At 59.3% G+C, this 22,625-nt stretch overlaps 2 protein-coding genes and 1 long non-coding RNA gene across 4 annotated transcripts; all 3 read left to right on the top strand.

The window, feature by feature from the left end:
* The first annotated feature begins 3,408 nt into the window (after positions 1–3,408).
* On the top strand, positions 3,409–7,858 carry FANCE (FA complementation group E). 2 transcript variants are annotated; one of them, XM_074850138.1, is made up of 12 exons: positions 3,409–3,497; positions 4,020–4,269; positions 4,561–5,194; positions 5,277–5,321; positions 5,619–5,678; positions 5,767–5,910; positions 5,988–6,111; positions 6,703–6,778; positions 6,909–6,975; positions 7,072–7,197; positions 7,341–7,435; positions 7,619–7,858. In XM_074850138.1, exons 2-12 carry the CDS (start codon positions 4,046–4,048, stop codon positions 7,620–7,622), a joined length of 1,599 nt encoding a protein of 532 aa, XP_074706239.1. In that variant the 5' UTR covers positions 3,409–3,497; positions 4,020–4,045; the 3' UTR covers positions 7,623–7,858. The 2 variants fall into 2 exon arrangements, with proteins under 2 accessions (XP_074706239.1, XP_074706240.1); XM_074850139.1 differs by having other exon boundaries at positions 3,430–3,568.
* A 1,083-nt stretch (positions 7,859–8,941) lies between these two features.
* LOC141934731 (uncharacterized) lies at positions 8,942–10,213 on the top strand. Its single transcript, XR_012626412.1, has 2 exons — positions 8,942–9,333; positions 10,021–10,213. It is a non-coding gene; the product is annotated as an uncharacterized LOC141934731 (long non-coding RNA).
* Positions 10,214–11,291: 1,078 nt separating this feature from the next.
* Positions 11,292–21,989, top strand: LOC141934673 (uncharacterized). The gene is made up of 17 exons (XM_074850313.1): positions 11,292–11,352; positions 11,641–11,724; positions 11,851–12,036; positions 15,841–15,994; positions 16,884–16,930; positions 17,344–17,420; positions 17,576–17,639; positions 17,940–18,015; positions 18,250–18,277; positions 18,921–19,061; positions 19,174–19,305; positions 19,604–19,751; positions 20,245–20,297; positions 20,934–20,984; positions 21,104–21,186; positions 21,276–21,389; positions 21,727–21,989. The coding sequence occupies exons 1-17, from the start codon at positions 11,292–11,294 to the stop codon at positions 21,884–21,886; spliced, it is 1,659 nt and encodes a 552-aa protein (XP_074706414.1). The 3' UTR covers positions 21,887–21,989.
* Positions 21,990–22,625: the final 636 nt, after the last annotated feature.

Genomic DNA, 22,625 nt, shown 5'->3' with positions numbered 1-22,625 from the left:
CCCTGGGAGGTAGCCCAGCCCTCTTGGCTGCTGGGAAGGAGATGGAGCCGGGCTCGCTGGTGGCATCTGGGGCATTGAGGGCCCGGGGGGGCTGTCTGAGACCCCTATGCAGGTAGGGCTGAAGTGGGGGGGTGCCTGGGAGAAGCTTTTGGGGGAGCTAGGCTGGAGATAGGGCTGTGAGCCCCTCGTTGTGGGGGCAGAGAGTGGTTTGTGACTCCCTTGAACCCCTAGCCCCCCTGCCCGTTTCCTCTGGAGGGTGAGGGCCTGGAGGGGATAGACCCTGGCTGGCTGGCTGGCTGGCCCACCGTCCGGAGCTGGGGGTCCCCGGCAGCACCCCAGCCAGGCACCTGTTCCCTGCCAGCCCCATCCCGAGGGTTTCTGCCCCTCTCCGTGCCCCCCACGGAGAGGCAGGGGCTGCCCCAGCCCTCTGTACCCCAGCTTCTCTCCGGGCTCCCCCTGCCCCGGACAGAGGCTGCTCAAGCCCCCTCCGCCAGCCCAGCCCCTCCGCCGGCCCAGCCCTGGGCTTCGTTGGCTTTGCAATTAGCCAGGAGATAAGGCTGGATGGGGCAGGGAGAGCCGTGGCTTCCCGCTGGGCTCTGCCCTTGGTGAGGGCTCCTGAGCCCCCCATGCGGGCAGAGCTGGTGCCCGGGGGGGGATTTTGGGGTGACCAGTGGAGTAGGGCTGGAGGGGTCTGACCCCCGGCCATGTGGCTTCTCCGGCCGGCAGGAATTTTGCCCGCGGATTCTGTCGATGGGGCCAGAGCTGCCGCTTCTTGCACGACAGAAAGTCAGCCCACATCTGCAGGTACTTCCAGAGCGGGTTTTGCAGCTATGGAGACCGGTGCGGGTAAGGAGCGGTGAGGAGGGGGTCTGATGCCACAAGGATGGGCTGGGAGCCAGGACGTGTCATGCTGGGCTGATGGGACCTTCTGTCTGTCTGTCCCTGGGCTCCTCCAGCTATGAGCACATCCAAGAGGAGCCGGTGCCAGTGGGGACCCGCTACGGCCCCGTGCCCCCCGTTCCCCCCAGCCGCTGGGGCTCGGAGCCTGGCCGTGTGCCTGCGGCAGTGGGTCGGGGCTGGGGGGGAGCCCAGCACAGCTCGGCACACCCTGTTCCCAGCATGACGCACGTGGCCTTCAAATTCGCAAGCATGGCGGTTGAGGAGGACAAGAAAGACAAGGACAACATCCCAGCACCTGATAACGTCCCCGCTGCGGCCACTGGCAGAGAATCTGTCCCTGCACAAGCTCAGGGTGCCTCAGGTAGGTGCTAGGCTGCCCAGGGGACAGGGATGCTGGAGCATCCTGCGCTTGTGTCTGCCCCTGACCCAAATCCTCCTCCCTCCACCTCTGGGCTCTGGAAAGCTCTTTCAGCAGCTTTTTTAGGGTGGGGACCTGAACTTCTAAGCCTGTGCCCCCCTGAGCAGCCAGCCTGCCTCTCTGATGGTGGGGCAGGATGAGCTTTTCCCCTCTAAGAGCTCTCCTGCCTGCAGGCTCCCAACTGCAAGGGCTGGGACTGGATCCAAATTCTCCTGACCCCAGCGAGGCAGCGGCGGAGCCAGCGACATGGACTGTCCCTGCGGAGGTGGGATTGGGGGGTCTCCTGCGGCCGGGCTGTCCCCGTCACCCCGCGCCGGTCCCGTAGGCCAGGGCAGTGGTGGAGCCAGGGGGTTGCAATGCTGCTCTGCTTGCAGGTCCCCCAGGAGCAGGGCGCTGCGCCAGCCAGGGTCCCCCTGGCAGTGCTGAAGGCCCGGAGCGAGACCGTGGTTTGCGGCATCTGCATGGATCGGGTGTACGAGAAGCAAACGCCAGACGAGCGGTTTTTTGGGATCCTGCCCAACTGCAGCCACGCGTACTGCGTGGGCTGCATCCGCAAGTGGCGTCGCAGCCGGGACTTCCAGAGCACCGTCATCAAGTGAGTGGGGATGGGGACGTGGCAGGTGGTCACTGTCACCCCTTCTGCACCCTGAAATCCATCCTTGGGTCTGGCGATGTGGCTTTGGGATTGGAGCGACTTTCCTTTGGGAACAGGCGCTTGGGAGCTGCGATGGGGACGGGGATGCTGGATGAGGCCGTGGTGGTACAAACACCCAGCATGGGTGCTGAGCCCGTGCTCTCAGCTCCCTTTTCGGGACACCCATCTGCACCCCTCACCTTCACCCAGGGCCTGCCCGGAGTGCCGGGTCACCTCCAGTTACTACATCCCCAACAAATACTGGATCTCGGACGCAGATGAGAAGAAGCAGCTCATCAAAACTTTCAGGGCCCGGACGGGGTGAGTGCGTGGCACTGCGGGCTCTGCGCCGCTCCGGGAGCTGCGCTCGCAACTGTGCTTTGAATCCCACAGGAAAATCAGGTGCAAGTTTTTTGTCCAGAACCAGGGCCACTGCCCGTTCAATTCAGAATGCCTCTACCTGCACGAGCTGCCCCCCGACCAGCCACCGCAGCGCGGACAACAGCCGCCGAGCATGACGGTGGTAAGTGGGGTGTCCCGGGCAGGGGGGGGCTGGGGCACGGCAGCTCAAGGCCGGGGCTCATCCTCCCTCCTGTGCTGCAGGAGCTCGGCCGTGCGCCCCTGGAGAGCCCTGATGAGGAGGACGAGATGTTCTGCATGCACGAATGGGCTCTCACCCTGACCTTGACTGAGACTGGCTTTCAGCGCTCGATTTATGGCCCTGAGCTACTCGTTATCAATTTAGACTCTGATTAAGCCGTGGGGTGCCCCCCTTGGCCTGGGCACTGTTGGTGGCAAGGAAGTGTCTTCTGGGAGGGGGAAGCATCTGCTTTTGATGTGTTAAGCTGCTCCTGGCATTGGTTTGGGGTCACTCCAGGCATGGGGGGGTGCTGCAGGGAGCAAGCGGGGTGGGATGGGGAAATAAGTCTGGGTGGTATTTATGAACCATCCCCGTGTCCATGGCTGAACCCCGGCAGGTCTCACATCCCTGCTGCCCCCAGGAAGCCAGGGGGGGTGACAGAGCCGCAGGGGTCTCAGGGCACTGGGGCACAGCCCCCCCCCCTTCTCTGTAGACCTCGTGGGAGTGGGGCGGGGGGCTGGGGGCTGGGGGGGGCAGTGAGGGTTTTTAATGCACATGGGACTGAGGCGGGGGGGGGGGGGGGGGGGGCTGGGCAGCTCTGGGGCACTGTTTTAAACTGCTTTTAGCCAAAACTGGAAATTATGCAATAAAATAATCTGTGTAAGGTAACGCTGCCTGGGGGCTTTGCTTCCGGGAGGCGGGAGGAAAGGGGGTGGGGGATACACCACCCCCCTGGGGGGATGTTAGGGTTTGGCTTTAAGGCTTCATTTGGATAATGTAAAAAAATTTTCAGGCGGGGTTGATTTGCATACGCGGCGCGCTTTTTCAAGGGGGCGGGGCCAGAAGCGGCGCGCGCTGCCGGGCCTGGGGGCGGGGCGTGCGGGTCCTGGGGTCCCGGTACCGGCCAGTCCCCGGGTGGGGACACACCGGGTACCCTCCTCTCCACATCGTCTTCTGCCCCCCCGGTGAGTGTCTGCCCGGTGCGGGGGGGGAGCCCGGGACATGCCCACCGGGGCACGGTAATAACGGAGACACGGTAATAACCGGGGCAGTGCAGGGCCAGCGCTAGGGCCCGGTGGCTGCGGGACACCCCCCCCCGGGGAGGGGGGGTTAGGGCTGGTCCGCTCCCGAAGGAGCTGGGGGGGACCCCCACCATCAGCCCTCCGCGGTTTTCCTTCTCGGAGGGGGGAGCGCTGAGTTGGTGACTGGGGAGGGGGAGCTGCAGGGGAGGTGGTTTTAGAGGGCTCAGAGGGGCTCCCGGTCCCCTGGCCGGGCTGTGAGCCTCGGTAACGCTTCTGCCTCCTCGGGTGCTGAGGGTAACCACGGGCCCCTTGCACATAGATAAGGGCAGCCCCTGAAACTGCAGCCAGCGAGGGAGGACCCCGGGGTTTGCTCCAGAGCGTGGCTGACCCCATCCTGGAGGTACCGAACCTCCCTGCGCCCGTCTCGCCCTGACCCACGTCAGGCTCTCCCCGATTTTCTTGCAGGTGGCTGTGAAGCCCCCCCAGCAGCGATGGAGCCCCCCTGCCTGCCCTGGCTGCGGAGCTTTGACAAGCCGTGCCGCCTGCTGCTCCACGCACTCGCCTCCGGCTCCTCCGGGACGTTGGCCGCCTTCCGAATGCTGCAGCGGGCCCAGGTCAGCGGGGGACCGGGACAGGCGTTCCCCTGGCAGACCTTCATCGCAGCCCTGTGCGCTGAGGAGCCCGCGCTGGAGGGGCCGGAGGGGGCCCTGGCTGTGTGAGTCGGCTACGTTTCCAAAACTCGGTGTTTTGTGGGAGGTTTGGCGTGTCAGGTGCCCAGTTTGGCACCATGCATCCTCTTCCCCGCCGCTGCAGCGGTCAGTATGTGGAGTCAGGATCGTAGCGGGACCTGTCAGTCTTCCAGCTTGTGTTTGCAAAAGCTGGCAAAGGCGTTTGCTGCCTCCTCTCGCTTCCTAGTCCCGTTAGACCCTGCTCCGCGGGGCACGTCGGCAATACGGACTCGGATTTGCTCTGACACGTCACCTCTCCCTTTTCTCCCTGTATCCAGCAAGCCGCGGCTGCTGCTGCTCCCCGTCGTGTGCCAGAGAAACCTCTTCTCCCTGCTCCTCGTGGTGCAAACCGTGGTGCCGGGGGGCTGCCTCGGCCGGCTGCTCCAGGCCGTGGAGCAGGATTCCCATGTGGATCCCTGGGTGCGGACGCTGGGGGATCTGCTCCGGCAGGGACCGAGAGGAGAGGGGTGCTCCCCACCTCCCACTCCCTTGTCATCTGCATGCCAGCAGCAGCTGAGGCACCTGTGCCAGAAAATCACCCAGAATAAACCAGAGAGGCGAAGGAAACTAAACTGGTGCTTCACCAAGCAGCCTGGTGCCGCTGGGGACATGGGTGACTCTGTGCTTCAAGGTGGGAAGCGCAAGAAAGTATCAGAGGAGAGCCTGGAGTTGGATGAGGAGAGAGAGGGGAAGAGGTTGCTGCTGGAGGAGGCGGCGTTTGAACCCCCGGGAGCCCAGGAGCGTGGGGATGGGGCAGAGATGGAAGAGGAGGTGCCTGGGGAGCCTTCGGGGGACAGATCCACTCGGAGCCCGGCCGGAGGTGTTCCGGAAAGCTCCCAGGAGGATGCAGCTGAGGACCACAGGAAGATTTCCCAGGCAGAGCTGGCAGCAGAGGTCCAGTCCTTTCTCCAGGTACCAAGCAGAGTTTGCTTTCCCCTTCCAGCCAGTGAGCTGTTACACTCTGATTTCTATTCCTTCATCTCATTTTCCTCAGAAGCACGGACAGAGGCTGAAAATGCTGCTGCTGCAGGAGTCCGACGTAAGTGGTTGCTTCTGTCTCTCTCCTGGAGCTCATGCCATGCCAGAACCTCCAGAAGGGTTGGGAGAGGAGGTGGCTTTCACAGGGATGACTGGAGGGGGATAAAAAGCCCTGCTGCCACCTCCCCTGGGCTCAAGTATAACCCCTGCCTCCACCTAGCAGGGATTTGCTGTCTGATGGGTCTGCGGGGTCAGTGCTGGCCAAAGCAGGGGGTGGTAGGGAAGTGAAAAGCCCTGGAGCTGTATTTCGTGGGTTGCTTTGTTTGGTGTATTACTCAAGGCCTGTGTTTCCCTGCAGCACTCAGAGTCAAGCATCCCACCTGAGCTGCACGTCCTGAACAGCTGCTCTCCCAGCCAGGTGAGCCTCAGCATCCTTTCTGCAACTGCTGGTGCTGTGAAGGGCCTGCTGCCATCCCTAACGACACCGTCCCCTCTGCTGTCCCCAGCTCGAGGGGCTGTGCTCCTTCCTCCAGCTCTCCACGTGCCCAGAGCACCTCCTGGTGCGTTTCTGTAGCTGGCTGCTGGCTCTCACCCCCGACCTCAGCTACACCAGCGCAGCCATCCTGGCAGAGCAGCTCTTCCTCAGGCGAGTAAGTGTGAGGATAGAGGTTTCTTGAACTCAGTTTCCCTCAGCACCATCCCCATCTCCTGCCTTTTCTGTCCGTAGGTCCTGTCCCTCACCCAGCTGCCTTCCCGCCATCTCATGGCTGCCCTCGCTTCATTTTGCTCCAAGTATTCCCAGCCTTTCTGTCGAGTCCTGGTGGCTGCGGTCCTGCAGGAGCCGGGGGAAGGTGCGATGGGCTCACAGGAGGCACAGCTGAGGGAGCTGGAGAGGGGCTGTGGGCTGCATCCAGCAGGAAGGGAAGCCCCAACTGCAGAGTGCTGTCTCCTGGGAGGCATTTATCACCTAAAACCACAGAGGAATGGTGATGGATTTATCTGGGCGGGTGAACGCTTGGGAGTTGGGATGGAAGATGGATTTACAAATGCCTGAGATGGAGAGGGAGGGGAGGCCACCCTGGTTTCCATCAGTTCTCCTCGAGGACAGCTGGCACCCCTCCACAGACTTGAGAATTCCTGACAACTCCTAATACTGGGGCCAGAACTGCCCCAGAGTGTCTCTGCTGGCACAAGAAGAGGGTCCTGCATGAATCTCTGCCACAGTAGCATCCCCTTTTCCTAGGGACTGGTGCTAGCTAAACCCTTGCTGCAGATGGGCGAAAGAAGCTGGATTATCTGAGCAGTAGGAGGGGGCACTATGTAGTTTCTGGGTGTCCTGACTGGGATGTACCCCTGTGTGAAGGGGTGCCAGGAAGGGTTGGGCACGTCTCTGGATTTGGCAGCCTCTGGAAGTTCTCCCTGCTTCTGCTTTGCCCTTGCAGGCACTGAGCAGACCAAGCTGGTGTGTGACCTCGTGGAGGAGTGCCTGGAGCCAGACTGTGTGCGACTGGTGCTAAGGTATGAGACTACAGGGGCAGCAGCTCTGCTTCAGCTCTCGTGCCTGCCTTGATGGCTCGGGCTGGCTCCAGCCTCTTGGGAGCACCAGCAAGGCTGTGTGAGCATCACATCTCTTCACTGTCCTTTGCAGCCAAGTCCTGGAGGTGCCTTTGTCAGAGAAGCTCCTGCCAGTAGTGCAGGCCGTGCTGGGACGGCAGGTGAGGGGATCCCCTTGTCCCCCTGGGTTTCTTTGCTGGCTCCAGCAGTGCTGGAGGAAGGTTCAGCTCTCCTCCTCACTTGTGGCTCTCTTCCAGGAGGTGCTGCCCCCCGAGCTTTTCGATCTCCTGGTCCTGACCCTGTGCCGGCAGGCCCCGGCCTTTGCCACGTCACTGAATTACACCAAGCTGGTGACAGCTGTGCTCACCATGTACCAAAGCCAGGTGAGTAAGACCAGGCTTGGGTCCTGCAGCTCAGCGGGTGAGCTGCCAGCCGGGTCTGCGGCTGATCCAGGACCTGGCCCGAGGCTCTCAGGTGGGCTCCTGGCAGTGCAGCTCTCTCAGCTCCTTGTTCCTCTCCGTCCCAGGTCACCTCAGCCCACCGGCGCAGTCTGGCTGCCGCTCTAGATCAGAGCAACGCGGCTCTGAAGAAATCGCTGCAGGCTGTGCTGGAAGGAGCCAGGTGAGATGGATGCTGAGCCCTCCGGGCTGGGCTGGGATCTCTCTCATGGGGGATGGCAGCCTCCGTGCTCCTGCTCTGCCCTGGGTGGTGGGAAACCGATGAGTGCCAGCAGAAGCTGTGCCAGTGTGTGGTTGGCAGTGGGGTCCCTTTTCTTGATTTCTCTCCTCTTTCTCCTCCTCCCAGATGAGCGCCAATGGGAACTGCAAGGCGATGGCTTCCTTGGACAGAGGATGCTCGTTAGGCTGTGGTAGCTGCAGCCCAGTCCCTCACCGGGGTTCACCACCAGCATGATGGAGACCGAGCGGGCGTGGGCAGTGGCAGCGGCATCGTGTGCTCGGCCAGCCAGCCATCCCAGCCCCACGCACGCCCAGAAGCTTGAAGATGAGGGTTTTCTTGGTTAAACAATGAATATATTTCCAGTCATCTCTGTGTCTGGTCTGTCTCTGGGCCGCCTCAGAGCCCGCCGCCACCGGCGCCTTGCCGCACTCAAGATGGCGCCTCCCGCCTTCCCGCCCTGCCACGCTCAAGATGGCGCCGCCCTCCCCGCCTCTCCCAAGATGGCGGCAGAGGAGGAGCTGCGGAGGGGCAGGGCTGCAGGACGTGTGGGAGCCGCGTCTGTCCTTTCCCTCCCAACCTCCGGCAGTCTGGGCACCTCAAAGCCCCGGGTTGCCCCACATCGGCGCTGGGCCCGCGGGTGTGAGGGGTGGCTGGGCTGAGCATCGCCTGGAGCGGGGTAGTTGCATAAAGGTGACTTTTTTTTTTTTTGGTAGATGGTTTGTGCCCAAAAGGTGGCTTTTTTAAAATCAGGAAAACAAAAAATCCATTATTTTTGCATTATGGATGGAGTAATGTTGGCACACAAGTACCTGAGCACCTGAAGGCAGGCTGCAGCAATCCTGGGCCCGAGGCCAGCTGCCGTATCCCCTCAGAGGAGAAATGTTGTTCATTTTCTGTGTTCCCGTATAAAAAAGGGGTTTATGTTGAGCAGGTCCCCAGGTTACCTGAGCGGGCAGTGAGAAGCTACAGAAGAAGCAGAAGCCCTTCTCTGCTCTCAGGTCCCCTTTGAGTGTGCTGGATGTCTCCTACCCTGCGCCAGCATCTCTGATAACTTGTAAATCTGAAGAGCTTCACTGAGCATCCATGTGTCTCATCAGTTTGCTTTGCAGGTGTCCCTGCTTGTTTTAATCAACCTAGATCCATTTCCTGGTTAAAAACGAAGCGGCACAGCTGCAATATTTCTTCTGTGTACCTGCCCTCTTGTTTTTGACGGCTGAGAAGTACGATGCATCAGCCCTCCGTGTAGCAGGTTGCTCCTTCCTGGCTCCAGGTCTGCACAAAGCCAGCAAACCTCCCTCTCTCCTTGCTCATGGTGGCAGCCTGGTAGCCAAGGCAAAGAGTCATCTTGTCTAAAACCTTTATATTTCAAGTGTTTTTCCACCATGGTGGCCTGGAGCACCTGGCGAGCAATATTACACAGAGGAGTTCTCACAGGTCCTTAGTTCTTAATGCCCTTAACATGTTGCTGAATCAAGACAGAAGTTGATGTGAGGCTGTTTGAAGATGATAATTCTGGACTATTGTGATTTTATCTTGGCTCGAAGCAGCCAAGGCACAAGTGGCACGTTTTGTGCACATCAGCCTTTCTCTCCGATGGCTAAGCTGATTTCTGGGTGGTGCAGCAGTGATCTCCTGGGTTATCTGGTCTGCTAGGATTTATAAATCTCGGGTTACAGGAGAGTGGGATTTAGATAAACAGCTGGTAAACTTGAATTTTCTGCTTTAAAGCTGCCTTTTTTTTTTTTTTTTTTTTCTGTTTTGCTAGGGCTTGCAAGAGGCTCTGCTGTGTGTGTCACGTTTCTGGTTTTCAATGTGGGGATGATGACAGTTCCTATTGCAAGGTGTTTAGTGATACACTAGTAAAAAGTGCTTCTACAGCATGACTCTTCCCAAATTTCTATCCTGTATCCTTGAAAACACCCAGTGGAAACATCATCTGGGCACCTCCTCATTGAAGGACAGAAAAGATAAGGATGGGAGAGGGTGGATGGACTCTGAGGGAGATAGTGCTAGAGTTTTAATGGAGATTTTTAAGCATTACGTATTTCAGGAACTATTTAAAAAATTCATGAACGTTTACACTTACAAAGGGAAAAGAGGGATTAAAACATGTAGGTGTGACATGTTACTGTTTCAAGTTTGCTCGTTAATGTTTAGACCCAGCCAGAAGAATGAAACCCTGAAGCATTAAGTGATGCTCTTAATGCTGAGAGCACAGATTTCTTTACAGTAAGAATCTCTTAAGCTATTTTAGGTGACAGTGGACTGATGAGGCTTCAAAGTCTATGTTAGCTGGAGGAAAGAAACCTCCAGGGAGCCAAGTTGTTGATGTATTTGCATACCAGTGGCTTAATGGCTGAGTATATTGAAGCTATTGTAGGGCTGCCCAAAATATGACATAAATAGAAATTGTGCCCTGATCATCAAGGTCTGAGCCTGCTGTTCTGGCTTTATTAGGTAGCAGGCTGCGGTCTTTGCAGTTTCGCTGCAAAGCTTTTACCAAGTGACCTTGGTGTCATTGTCCCCAGTGCTCTGTCTGGCTGTGGCTGTCGGTCACATGAAGATGACTGAGGACAAACTCATCTCCAGAATCACCTGGTTGTCAGCTTCCTGGTGTCCTTGCTGAAGAACTGGAAGACCGTGCGTGCTGTGTATATCTAGAGCACTGTGGGGAAGCCCTGGGATCTATATGGACTGGGCAGCAATAAATGGTTTGAAATCTGGCTGTGGTGTGCATCTCCTCCCTGAGGGATGTTTGGTTTTGTAACTGCTTACTAGTTTCTTTAGGCAACAGTCTCATTTTGACAGGCTGTTCTTGGCTGCTACGTGCCGTATGCAGCTTGCACTTCCAACTCATCTGGAGATACTGGGAGCTGTGTTTTGGGCCAGCCTACATGGTTTTTGCAAGAAACAGTAGTCAGGCAGGGATCAGCTTTGCAAACTGCAAAGGGGGTTCCTGTTCTGCTGGGAAGCATTATGCTGGCTTGTTGGAAGAGCCTTCTTAGTCCTGTTTTTGCTCTTGGCTGCAGCTTATCATATACTGTGGATTCCTCTGGGGTGTACGTGCAAGATAACAGTCATGTCAGGAGAATTGGAAGCAAACCCTGGAGACACTAGACATGCTGGTGGAAGACTGCTTGTTTATGTGGTGGTTGGTAGCATCGGCCTGGAAAACTTGACTTTTGACTCCTCTTGACCCTCTCAAGAACTTTAAAATCCAGCCTGAACAGTGCAAAGAGGTGGATGCGGCACAAAATGTCAGTCAGGTTTTATAGTGCAGCAGATGGAGAGCCAGGGCTGGGTTTGTCCTTGTCCTGATTTATTAGCAGTGTTTGTGAAGAGAAAGGGCTGAAGCTTTCTCTTAGACGTTTCCTAGGCTGTATGTAGAAGGCAGTGTATAATTTTCAGCCAATTTACTTGCGATATTTGACAGTAGTTCCTCATCTGCTTCCTCTTCTCTTTGTAGAGATTTACCTCCTTCATGGAAAGGAGGGGAATTCCTTTTTTGGCCTAATAGTTGGGTTTTTTAAAGGATATTGATATTCTGCAATTACCTGGGTCATCTGTCCACTCTGCCTCCTCATCCTCCCACAGTGATTTTTGAACCATTTTCATGACAAGATGACCTCTCCACTCCACAAGTGGCATCTTGGTGCCATGACTGGGCAGCAGAGAACCTCCTTCAGGTGGGCAGAGGTGTGTGAATGCTGCATCCACGGATGTTAAACGTCAGACGTCAGAGCCACGTAGGAGCCAGACCACCTCAGTCCATACAACACGTTGTTGGAAAGGGCTGAAAATGATCCGTATCCATCCCGAGGAGCTGCCTTTTTCCGTGCAGGAGCTGCAGGCATGTCCAGGTAGTTGCTGTGTCCCCTCCTGCAGCAATGCTGGGAGCTGATAGTCACCCCGTTAGTCACTTGCACATAATCCCCAATATGCTGATGCGGTTTTGCATTGAGATCTGGTGGCTGTGACACCCAAATGTGAGGCTGAAATGCTGTGGGGAAGGCTCAGAGGTCTTTTTTTTTTTTTTTCAACCTGGAATTGAAAACTGAACCAAAAGAAGCAAAAAAGTTCTTTCTTGTCTATTTTTTTGCCAACAACCTTTTAATCATAATAAAACAATCGTGTTCTCCCTTGGGTAGTCTGGTGGCTGCCAGCTCCCTGTCAGCTGGGGAGGCCAGGGCCACATGAAGATGAATTTGCTGGAGGCCTGGGGTTGCCTTATGGTTGGGCCCCCTGCACAGACCTAATAAATCACATTTGCCGCATCAGCAGTAGCAGCCTGTGTCTCTCTGAGCAGCTTTCCTCCGAGAAGTGGATAATCCAGATGACCACGGTCTCTGCGATCTGAGCTGCAAGTTCAGCTCAGCCTCAGGAGGAGCCCTGGGAAGATGCTGTCGCAGTAGGCTGCTGCGTGACCGGTGGGACCTTGCTGGAAGGAGACACGAGGGGCAAAGCCAGAGCCCACAGCACCTTGCTGCCGCTCACCGCTCGGGGCTGGAGATCTCCCAGCAGTCTCGTTCATCTCCACTGGACAGGTCTGTGCATGAGGAGCTGGGCTGCTTTTGCTTGTTTGAGGCCCCATGATACTTAGATTGTAATCATGGTTTAGATGCTCTCAGGTTAAAAATAAGAATACATAAAAATCCCTGGGTGCTTTTAGGAAATGCTTTTAGAAGCTCTTTCAATGGGATGGTTTGCAAAGAGGCACGCTGCCTCTTATTGAACCCCTCAGCATGTGTGTGGGAGGGAATAGAGGAGTTTTTGAGCGGAAAAGTTCTATTCTGATGTGAGGAACAAATGCGATGGTGTCTGTAGATCTGTGTGCCCCCATGGAGCAACTTGCTGCAGCCATGGGCCTGCCAGGACACTAGAGCAGAGGCTACAGAGCCTGATCTGCTGCTTGCCTGGTGCCAGGCTCTCAGGGACAAAGCAGGGTCTCTGCAGGGATGGGGCCAGCAGGAACAGGCTGTGTTGATGGCAAGGCACTGGTGTATGCAAACGTTTCTGTCCTCCATCCCTCTGGTTTTGTACCCTCTGTCTGCTCGGCATCATGCTTTGAAGGGGCTTTTACTTCCGTGCCCTGCTACAGGAGCCTTGGCTGCGGGCTCTGTTGAGGAGAGACCTCATGCTTGGCTAGGAAAAGCACTCAACAATAAAATATAGATTTTAGACCCGTGTGCCCAAGGGCAGGGGGAGGTCCTCGAGGAGGGGAATGGCATCGGGAGGCTCAGGCTCCCTTCGCTGAGTCTCAGCCCAAAGGAAGGGTCTTCTCATCTGCCTGGGTCTCCCCTTCCTGAAATGAAGAGGTGAAGAATTCATCTGCCTGAAGAATTCATCTGCATTTTGAGATACCAGCCAGCTGGGAAAGCACTGGGGGTAAGGGGCAGGGGGGAAGCTCTGCTGCTCGGGGTTATCACTGCTGCACAGCACCCAGGCTCGGCTGGATGTCCTCACCTGCGGGGTGGATCTGGCCCTGCCAGCGCAAGCCCTGAGCATCCTCTTGCTCGGGCCAGGCGACCTGCTCGCTCTGGGAAGTGTGTCTCGGCAAATCCTTTTCTAAAAAGAAGCACAAATGGCCAACCCTTGTGCCTGGAAACTCTTGGAGAGGGACAGCAAACAGAGGGATGGGGAAGAGAGAGGAAATCGCAGGGAAGATATTTTAAAAAAAGGCAGAGAATATAAGGTGACAGTGCCAGTCTGCCTTTCAGCATGTCTGGTGTCTTCCTGGTGCTGGTGGTGTGAACTTAGGATGTGTTAATTGTCATTAATTGGTTCTCATCATGCATACCACAGCTTGTGTTGCTAGGTATGTGTGTTACAGGAAAAACAGCATGGGAATTTGGGGCTATTCTTCTCCTACAATGACTCATGATTTCTCAGCAGTTCTGGTCTGAGCAGGAGCTGTTGGCCCCAAGAGGGGAAAACCCATCCCTGGAGCTTCAAGGATGTTTGAAATCCTGACCTGGTGGGGACCAGTGTTGATGGCCATTTCCAAAGCCTCATCCCACTGTGGCACAGCACAGGTTCCTGCTTCAAGCTGCAAATGGGCTCTCTCAGCCCTCCCTGGCTGATCCCTGGACCTGGGGCCGCATCCTGCGTTCTCAGAAGATGGGCATGAGGCTGAGCCAGCCCTTCCCCGAGGCTGGGAGATGCTGTTTGCTGGCTGACCTCTCAGGGTTTAAGAGATTTGCAGACCCCAAGGCCCTGCCTTGTTCCTCATGGTACATCAGGATCCCTGGGCGTGGGGGGACTAACAGCGGCTGCCTGTCTGCAGCCTGGTCCTCTGTAGTGCTGAGCATCGAGTCTGACTCCACATAAGCTCATTAGGGGAAGAAAGCAGCTTTAGAGGATGTGATGGATTTGAGCAAAGGAGTCAGGCAGGGGAAGGGGCAGCAGGGGTGATGGCTGTAAAGTGGGGCTGCCAAGAGGGGCAGGAGGGGTGGGGGTCCTGGGCAGAGTGGCTTCCCTGCGTCATCAAATATGATGCTACAGGGGTTCCTCGTCAGCCATCCTGGTTTAGCCTGGTGCTGTGCCCCCCAGGAAGGCACGGGGGGATCCCCCATCTGCATGGAGGTCCTGAGTGCCACCACCCTGCCCTGAGCCTCCTGCCAGGGAGATGCTGAGACTCGGGTCTGCTCCGCTCTGCAGACGCTGGGCACAGAGGGAGCAGTCGTGGTCTCTCCCAGCTCTGGGTAACAGCTCTCACCTCCAAAGGGCGGGTGCAGGATCCAGCCCCACACCGAAATCAGAGGTCGCCTGGCCACCTGCAAACCGTTCAGCCCGCCCCGGCCCCGCGCAGGGAGCTCCCAGCCGCTCTCATGCATGTCCTTTAAAGGCCTTCTCGCATCGAGCTCTCCTCTGGCAGATCCTTCTGCTGCAGATGCAGTCGCTCTCCCCTCCAGGGAGAATCTGCCGCCGGCAGCTTGCACCGTGTGGGGCCTCAGCACCCCCCAACCCTCCATCTGCCAGCCGCGCCGCGTCCCCTGGCCCCCCTCCTAGGTCTGCCTGGGACCTGACAGCGCCGAGTGCCAGGTCCGAGCTGGGTGGCCCCAGCATCTGCTTTCGGCTGCTTGAGACAAGTTCAGGCAGGTAACGACCCGGGGAGCGTTTGGTAAAGTTGCCAAGCTGAGGGAAAGCACTCGGTCTGGCTTCCCAGGGGGTTATTTGTGCCACGCTGGGCAAACAAGCTGCGTGCCTCTGTATTTTCATCCATAAAACAAAGATAAGGAGCTAGTGTAAAGCTGGCTGAGCTGTAGTGAATCTGTAGGCTGCAGGGTCTGCTGTGGCTGTTGTGGAGCAAGTGCTTTGCAGCAGGGACCAGCCCTCGGGAAAACTGTGATGCTTGCTGATGTGATGAGTTTGGCTCGTCCCTGGTGGCCAGGGGCTGCCGAGCCCCTAGGCAGAGGTGTCGGGGACAATTTCCAGTGTATAGGCATGAAATGGGCTTGTTTTGACAGATGCCAAGTGCTGTTTGCCTTTACACCTCCATCAGGGCTGAGCAGGCTCTGGGAGACAGGTGATGGTCCCACTTGGCACAGGGATGATGACCCTGCTCGGTGCTGGGGTGATCTAGACTGAGCTTGGCTGAGGCTCTGCACAGGCACGGGGGGCTTCAAGCAGTCCCTGCTCTCTGTTCCCTTAAATCTCTGCTGCATTTCGTGTCCCTGCCAAAAAAAAATCTTTCAGCCCCCTATCTGCATGTCCGTGGGCAACAGCTCCCGAGGAGACGTGTCCTGCAGGAGAGTCCCTTCTGCACAGGGGCTTTACCCTGGGCTGGGAGAGGGGCTCTGTGGACTTTCTGCCAGTTTTCTCTGATTTTTAAACATTGCAAACCAGCTTAAATGAGATGTCCAAGCTCCCTTGGACTCAGGAATCTCTTCTATTTGTCTACCTGAGAGCCGGCCTGGCAGGGGGGTGCTCGTGGGCCGGCCTGTCCCCTGCCTGGGGTACAGTGGGTTGCTCCAGCTCTGCACCGGGTGCTCGCACTAGTAGGTGGGTGCAAACTTATCTCCCCCCACGGAGATGACCCACATCACGAGCCCCAAGCAAGAATCACCCCATGGGAGGGAAACGGGGGCGGCGAGTGGGAAAGTCCACCCTCAGCACTGCACAGAAATGGGGCTTGTATTAAATTCCTCATTCGCCTCACTCTGTGCCCGCCCGAATCCCAGCAGCATCCTCCTGAATTGCAGCGGGCCTCCCCACCTCTTTTCCCACAGATGCCTCCACGCTAAGCAGAGGAGCTTGGAGCTCCTGCTGGGTGAGAAAATGCTTTAAAAATATAACATTTAGAGGCGTTCTCCCATCTGCGCGCAGCTAATATGTGTCTCTCATGATAGGTGTGCTGGTCCTGGAGCCTCCGCGCTTTGCAAATGAAGCCGCTCGCAGGGACCTCGCTGGGAGAGGGGTAGAGGAGGCGCAGGGACTGACCCAGGGGTGCCGCCGGTGGCAGCGGCAGAGGACGAGCTGCCGACCCAGCCCCTCGCCTCGGAGGTATGTGCACGAAAGGCTCACCCCGTGGCTCTCGGGGTGCCAGCGAGGATGGGACGGGGACGGCGGTGCCAGGCAAGGGGGGGACACTGACTGGAGCATCACCCCGCTCTGAGACACCGAGCATCATTTCAGCACACTGCTCCTGGGGAACAGTCCCCATGCTTGCAGAGAAGAGAGTTTGGGGGAGCAAACCCTTTGCAGAAGCAAAGTTTGAGGGTTCAAACCCTTTCCCAGGTGGGTGCTGAGCTTCAGCATGAGGCCGCAGAGGGCTGTTTGCATGGCAGCCCCTGTATCTCATGCACAGGCAGCCTGCCATCCCTGGTGTGCTCCAGCATCCCCAGCCCCAGTGAGCTGGGATGCTACAGAGCTGCCAGACTTCCTTGCACTCAGGACAGGGTTTTGGGGTGGAGAGACCATCCCAGTGCACTCCTGGGGGGCAAGAGCATGTGCCAAGGCCTGCCGTCCCCATGGCAGTGACATGAGATGGCGCCTGGGCTCTGCAGGCAGCTGGGTTTGTTGTGATGCCTGTGAAGAGGCTGGCTCGCAGCGAGGTCCGCTTGGCAGCCAGGGAAGAAAAAAAATAAAATAATAATGTGCTGAGGAGAAGCACGGCCGTGGGCCGGTGACTCATTGCTGGCTGGAAACGGCTTCAGCGGGCTCCTCAGTGGCGGCTCTGCGGCGGCTGCGGGAGCGGAGGGGGCTGCTGCGCCCGTGCCAGGGAGAGCGAGGACAGGGACGGAGCGAGCTGCAGAGGATGCTCGGAAAGGACCCAGGTCCGGAGCAGCATCCTGTTGAGGGGTGCCGTGGTGGCTGGGGGAGGGCAGAGAGGGTGGGATGCTGCCTCTGCTGCTGGAGTTTCTTTGGGGTTTACCCAGGCTTCTCTCTGCAGGGAACAGGAGGCAGAGCTGGCCGGGCTCCCCGAGTCTCCGGATGAAGGTAAGGGCAGCCCAAGGTGGGGATGGGGGGAAAGGGGTGGTTTTTGCACCCTCCCCCCCCGAGCAGCACTGCACGGGTCCCACAGGAGGGTGTCCCCTGGCCTGGCAGCACCCGCCTGCAACCCCACACTCCCAGCCCTGGGACCCGACCCTGTCCCCTGGATCTGCTTCGACAGCTGTAGCCCACACGCTGCACCAGACCCCTCACCTCCTCCCCCTGCCCTGGCCCAGCCTCACTGCAGCTTCTGAACCCAACAGGGGTATTTTGGGGGGCACCTGCCAGCCCACGGGCTCCCTGGGAGCCTGCAGGCTTCTTCAGAAATGCCAGCAGTGTTTTCGGGGATCTCCCTTAAAGTGGTGTCAGGCTGGGGAGGAGATGTACTGCCCAACTCCCACCACCCTTTCTGTCCCCAGGGAGGATGAGCAGTCCCCAGGAGCACCCAGATGGGGTTTTGGCCAGGAGCAAGCAGAGCGTGGAGCATGTCGGCGAGGTGAGAGGGACAGAAGGGCAACAGGTTGGGTGGGTCCTTCCCTCCCCGGCCCTTCGGGCTTGGCCAGACCCCCAGCCTCTCGGTGCTGCTCTTTTTGGGATGCCGCCCAGCACCGGGGAGGGGTTTGCTCCGACAGTGCCCTTGTGCCCCCCCAGGCGCCAGGCATGGACAGACAGGAGCTGGCTGTGCGCACCAGGGAGAGTGATGGGACCGAGGAAGGTGGGTGAGTCCCCATCCCACACCCCACCTGGGTCCCCTTAGGGGAAGGCTTGAAGTAGCTGGGGACGAGCGTGGGAACAGCATGGCCTGATGGAAGTCATTTCCCTGGTGGGGGGACATGGGGAAGGGGGGACTGGCCTGGGGGGGCCTGAAGCCACCTTGATGCTGGGGGAAGGATTGGGACAGTCCCACACCATGGGCACCTGCTCCCTGCCGGGACAGGAGGGCAGAGGGAGGAAGAAAGGCCAAGGAAAAGCCTTCATGTGTGGTCTCTCCCGTGGCGTTCCTGCCTCCCTGCAGATGCAGAAACCCCGGAGGAGCCGCTGCTGAGTCTCCCCAGTGAGCTCTCAGTGCTGGAGAGACTGGGCTTGCACAGGTAAGACCAGTGAGCACCTGAGTCCCTCCAGGGGCTACGGGACAAGGGGGTCCCTTGGCACCGAGTTGTCCAGGGATTGGACTTTCCTCCTTTTCCACTACACAAGAGCCGTTTTCCAGGCAAGAGGCACTTGGGTCCCCACTTCTGGTGGTGGCTGGCACCCCTGGGAGCAGACCAAGGGCAGTTTCAGTCCCCATGGTGCCTCCATCCCTGACAGCACTTTTCTTTCTGCAGGGTGGCTTTGACAGAGCAGGACGTGGAGGTGAGGGCTGCCGGGGGCCACGGGTGGGCTGGGGAAGGGGGACAGAGGAACAGACGCCTCGCTGGCTCACAGTCCTGGGGCTGTGCCCTGCTCCTGGCTGCCCTCCAAGCACCGCAGTCCCCTGGCAGCTGCCTTCCAAATCCCTTTGCCGGTGATGCTGTTGGCATTCGGAGGCAGCTGCATTTCCACGGCAAGATGAGCCCGTCCCCTGCGCGCCCGGCAATCCCACAAAGTGCTCTGCAGCTCGCTGAGAGCTCCCTTAGCCAGGGAGGTGGTGGAAGCCGCGCTAATAAAAATAATTTTCTTGCGAGTGCCAGGGCTGAGTCAGGCTCCGCTGTCAGCCGGGACCTGCAGCGAGGGCTGGCGTCTGCCCGGCGCGTGCTCTTGCCAGGAGGGGTTGGGATTTCCATGCGTTATCGGCTGCCTGGGGGACATGTTGTGGTCAGGCTGGCACCTCACGGGGACTGTCCCCAGCATGCAGCAGCCTAACGGGTGCTAAGGGAAGGCAAGTGCTAATTAGCCTTTGCACTGCCCTGCATGGTGGCATGCTAGGGGGTCTGTCTGTGCCTTGAGGACAGCAGCGCGGGGCTCTAGTGGCTTCCCCATCACCCCGTGTCCCACCTCTCGCCCTCCCACCCTGCAGGCAGCTTTTGCCCACCTCGCCCTGGCTTTTCGCTGCGATGTGTTTACCCTGCGGCAACGGGTGCAGGTGGAGAAACGGGCCAGGGATGCGGCAGAGGAAAACATCCAGGAGGAACTGGGACAGTGCCGGGCTGCCCTGGAGGTAGGTGGGCACCAGGGCCAGGGGGCTGGCATCTGCTGGGGACATCCAGCCCCAGAGGCGTTTGGACAACTCAAAGTCCCGGCTCTGGCAGTGCCATCCTCTCCCTCCACAGAGGCTGGGCCCATCCTGCACTGACACGGGCTGCAAGGAGATGCTGGAGCAGCTGCAGTGCAGCCTGGCTGTGCTGGCGGCCGCTGTTGAGCGGGCAACCGGCGCCGCCGAGAAGCTGGGGGCTGTACATCAGGTCTGTGCACAGCCTGGGACTCCTGCCAGGGCTGGGAGAGATGGAGGGTGCTGCGACTGGGCTTGGGGACCCACCCCTGGGCTTGCTGGGGTCTGTCCCTCCTCCTTGTGGTGCTGGTGTTGAACCTCATGTTTGCATGTACTGAGGTGCAAGGGATCTGCCTGCCCTGGGGAGCAGGAAGGGGACGCGTTGGCATCCCCTGGGTGGAGGAGGCACTGTGGGATGCACAGCGAGGGACTGGCTCGCTTAGGGACCGGGACATGGCGGGGGTCTGATCCCCCATCCTGCCCGGCTGCAGGAGGCCCGGATGAGCCGTGCAGCGGAGGTGATGGTCCAGCACGTGGAGAACCTGAAGCGGCACCACATGCGGGAACACGCGGAGCTGGAGGAGATGAAGCGCCTGATCCAGCAAAACTCCCGCAACCGGCAGCTGGCGGAGACCCAGGGTGAGGTGGGCTCTGCCGCCGGGGCCTGCGCGGGGTTTGCATGGGGCAACCCTGCGGGATTTGGTCCTGAAGCCCTCCGGGGGGTCACTATGACCCTGTGCCACAGAGCTGGCGGGTTGTGCGAGCCAGGGACCGGGGGCGGGTGACAGCTGGGACCCGATGACAAATGCGAGGGGCCGCTGTAACAGCAGACGCAGCGTGGGAGCAGGTGCTGGTGGCCGGAGAGCCGTTGTCCCGCGGCCCAGCTGGGAATGCAGGGCTGGGGGGCGCGGGGCACACAAAGGACGCTCTGTCCCTGGACTCCAAACCCCAGGCACGCTGTCGCTGTGCATGCGAGAAAGGTCCCCCCGGCCGGGGCACCTCTGTGACTTGTGCCAAGCACAGAGCATGTGGCCAGGACAGCTTTTGATGGGAGGGAGGTTTGCGACCATCTCTGCATTAGCCCACTCTTAATTTTTGGGGGTGATGTAAGGCTGCTTCTCTTTGCTCCCAGACGACACGGAGCCACGGCTGAGGCCTCACCCCCTGATGCGAACTTTCCAGCAGGTAACTGGTCCCAGTTCAGCAATCCTGGAGCTGCCCTCCCTTGCCCGGTGGTCCCCACGCACCTGCTAGTCCCCGGGCAATGCCACTCCTGCCAGCTGCTTGCTGCGGGCAAGGTCTGCTAGAAATGCCGGGGCTGAGGCAAAATGTAGGGGCAGCCTCAGAGGGCTGCGGGGAGACAGGGTGCCCGGGGTTGGGGAGACAGAGTGCCCAGGGCTGGGGAGACAGCATGCCCAGGGTTGGGGGCTGCTCGTCCAGGAGATCTCAGGCAGGTCCCTCTGCATTGCAGGGTCATAGCGCAAGAGCCGCAGGCTTGGCTGTTCTCTAGCACCAGCTCGAATTCGGCACTGATCCCCCTACAGCTCATGAGGTAGGGGAGCGCTCGGGGAGGGGGTTAGGCAGCCCCACCAGCACGGCTTGAAGCAGCAAGGACAGGCACAAACCTCTTGGCTTTGACCTTCCCTCATCTCACCAGCTCTCCGGCTTCCCCACTTAGCGCCAGGGCCAGCGGGAGGCTGGCAGCGTCCCTTCTCCTCCTCGGTGTCCCTTGCCTGTGCTGGGGAGGCGATGGGGAAGGAGGGGATGGGGAGCACGGGGAGGCAGCCACCGCGGTGCTCATCCCCAGACCCTCCGTTGCAGGGGTCTGCGCGCCGCAGAGTCAGCATCGCCGTCATCCCCAAGCAGCTCTTGGTAAGGACACGCGTGGGGGGGAAGGACAGGAGCTGTGCCCCGCTGTCGGACACCTGTCCCCAGGCTTGGTGCTACCGGGGCTCTGGGGCCCCACTGATGCTCCCACCTTCGGTGCCCAGCCAGGTGCCAGCCCTGACAGCCGAGCAGCCCTGGCCGGCGAGCCAGAGAGGGAGGGGGCCCAGCGCCGGCCCAGCACCCAGAGGTAACTGCAATGGGTGGCGGGGAGGCCACGGCACCGGCTGCCTCTGGCCCACGGGGGACAGCACAGCACCCCGTCCTCTCCCTCCCCAGGAATGAGCTGGAGCCGCAGGGCCAGGGCAGCGCCGTGACCGGGGAGCCGGTGGCCGAGGCAGATGGCAGAGGCTCCAGTGTAGGGGACGAGGAGCTGGAGCAGCTTGGACTGACGTGAGCAGCACCCTGCATGTGCCCAGCATCCCCCCACCGCGGCTGCTGGACTCTCTGTGGTCCCACAGTGGCCAGCATGTAGGAAACGGGCTGGGGGATTTGGTGATGGAAGCCTGAGATGTTGCTTGGCTGCCCCAGCTCGACTCTGCTCTGCCTCAGTTTCCCCAGTGCATTGCGGGTCACCCACGTCCTCCCCGGGCTTGTTGCAGTTGGGTTTGTAAAAGGACCATTGAAGTTTGGGGTTGAGTTAAACACCCTCCTCATCCCCAGCTGGGGCAGAAGTGGGATTTGCTCTCCCCCCTTGGATGACGAGTGTCCGCGGTTGCATTCTCCCCAGGTCCAAGGGGTCCCCGGCGGAGCTGTGGCGGCCATGGCTCTTCCTCCCGCAGCACTACTGGCTTTTCTTCTGGCTGCTTCTCCTGAGCATCGCCTTCCTCCTCCTCGTCCGCGTCCTGGAGCTGCAGCGGCTGCAGCCTGCGGCATCGTTCAAGGCCTAGCTGGGACAGGGAGGCGACTGGGAGGCGCCCACTCTCTGTTGCTGCTCCTTCCCTGTGCCATAAAACACCAAAACCCTAGAATAATAAAATTGGAGGAAAAATGGGGGATTTTTAGTGCTGGAGCAGAGGGGAACATCCTGTGCTAGGATCTGAGGTTTTGCTGGAGACAGCTTACAGGCGTGAAGGGCTCAGGGAGCCTCATTGATGCTATGAGTTTGCCCATTCTCTCAGCACGCCGAGGGGTGCAGGGATGCCACCGCATGTCCCCCTGTGCTGGGGACAGAGACCGGGCTGCCCACAGCCACCAGGTTTGCATTAGAAACGTGTCCCACTGTGCTGGCCAGGCAACCTCTGTCCCTGCTGCCTGAGGAGCTGTAATTAAGATCTAATGCTCCTTTGCTGCTACCGAGGGGACAAAGCTGGGGCTGGAAGGAGCAGGTCAGTGTTCAGACTTTCCCATGGCACCACAAAGGGCTCACAAACAGAGGGAGCTCTTTCCAACCGCTCCGGCGCCTGGGAAAATCACTTGGTTTGACGCAGACGCCCCGTTTCCGCGTCCACCCCGGCCTCTCGCAGCCCCGAAACGCGGGTGGGCTTGGCTGTGCCCGCAGCCGGCAGCTTTGCAAGGGGCTGGTGGGCTCAAAACACCCCGGCCGAGCTGCTGGGGGGGGACTATGGTGGGGGGCTCTACACCGGGACCCCCAAGAAGAGGCCCGAGGGGGTCACGGGACGGAGCGAT

This window comes from Strix aluco, chromosome 25, assembly GCF_031877795.1.
Source record: "Strix aluco isolate bStrAlu1 chromosome 25, bStrAlu1.hap1, whole genome shotgun sequence".
NCBI lineage: Eukaryota > Metazoa > Chordata > Aves > Strigiformes > Strigidae > Strix > Strix aluco.
The sequence above is the reverse complement of the archived record's forward strand: the minus strand, read 5'-3'. Positions and strand labels throughout refer to the sequence as shown.

Coding starts and splice junctions, on each gene's coding strand:
- FANCE (XM_074850138.1), top strand. CDS start 4,046: ATGGAGCCCCCCTGCCTGCCCTGGCTGCGGAGCTTTGACAAGCCGTGC. Junction 5,679..5,766: donor ACAGCTGCTCTCCCAGCCAG/GTGAGCCTCAGC, acceptor TGCTGTCCCCAG/CTCGAGGGGCTGTGCTCCTT. Junction 6,112..6,702: donor CCTGCAGGAGCCGGGGGAAG/GTGCGATGGGCT, acceptor TTGCCCTTGCAG/GCACTGAGCAGACCAAGCTG.
- LOC141934673 (XM_074850313.1), top strand. CDS start 11,292: ATGATCCGTATCCATCCCGAGGAGCTGCCTTTTTCCGTGCAGGAGCTG. Junction 11,353..11,640: donor GGAGCTGCAGGCATGTCCAG/GTAGTTGCTGTG, acceptor TCCCTTGGGTAG/TCTGGTGGCTGCCAGCTCCC. Junction 20,298..20,933: donor TGATGCGAACTTTCCAGCAG/GTAACTGGTCCC, acceptor CCTCCGTTGCAG/GGGTCTGCGCGCCGCAGAGT.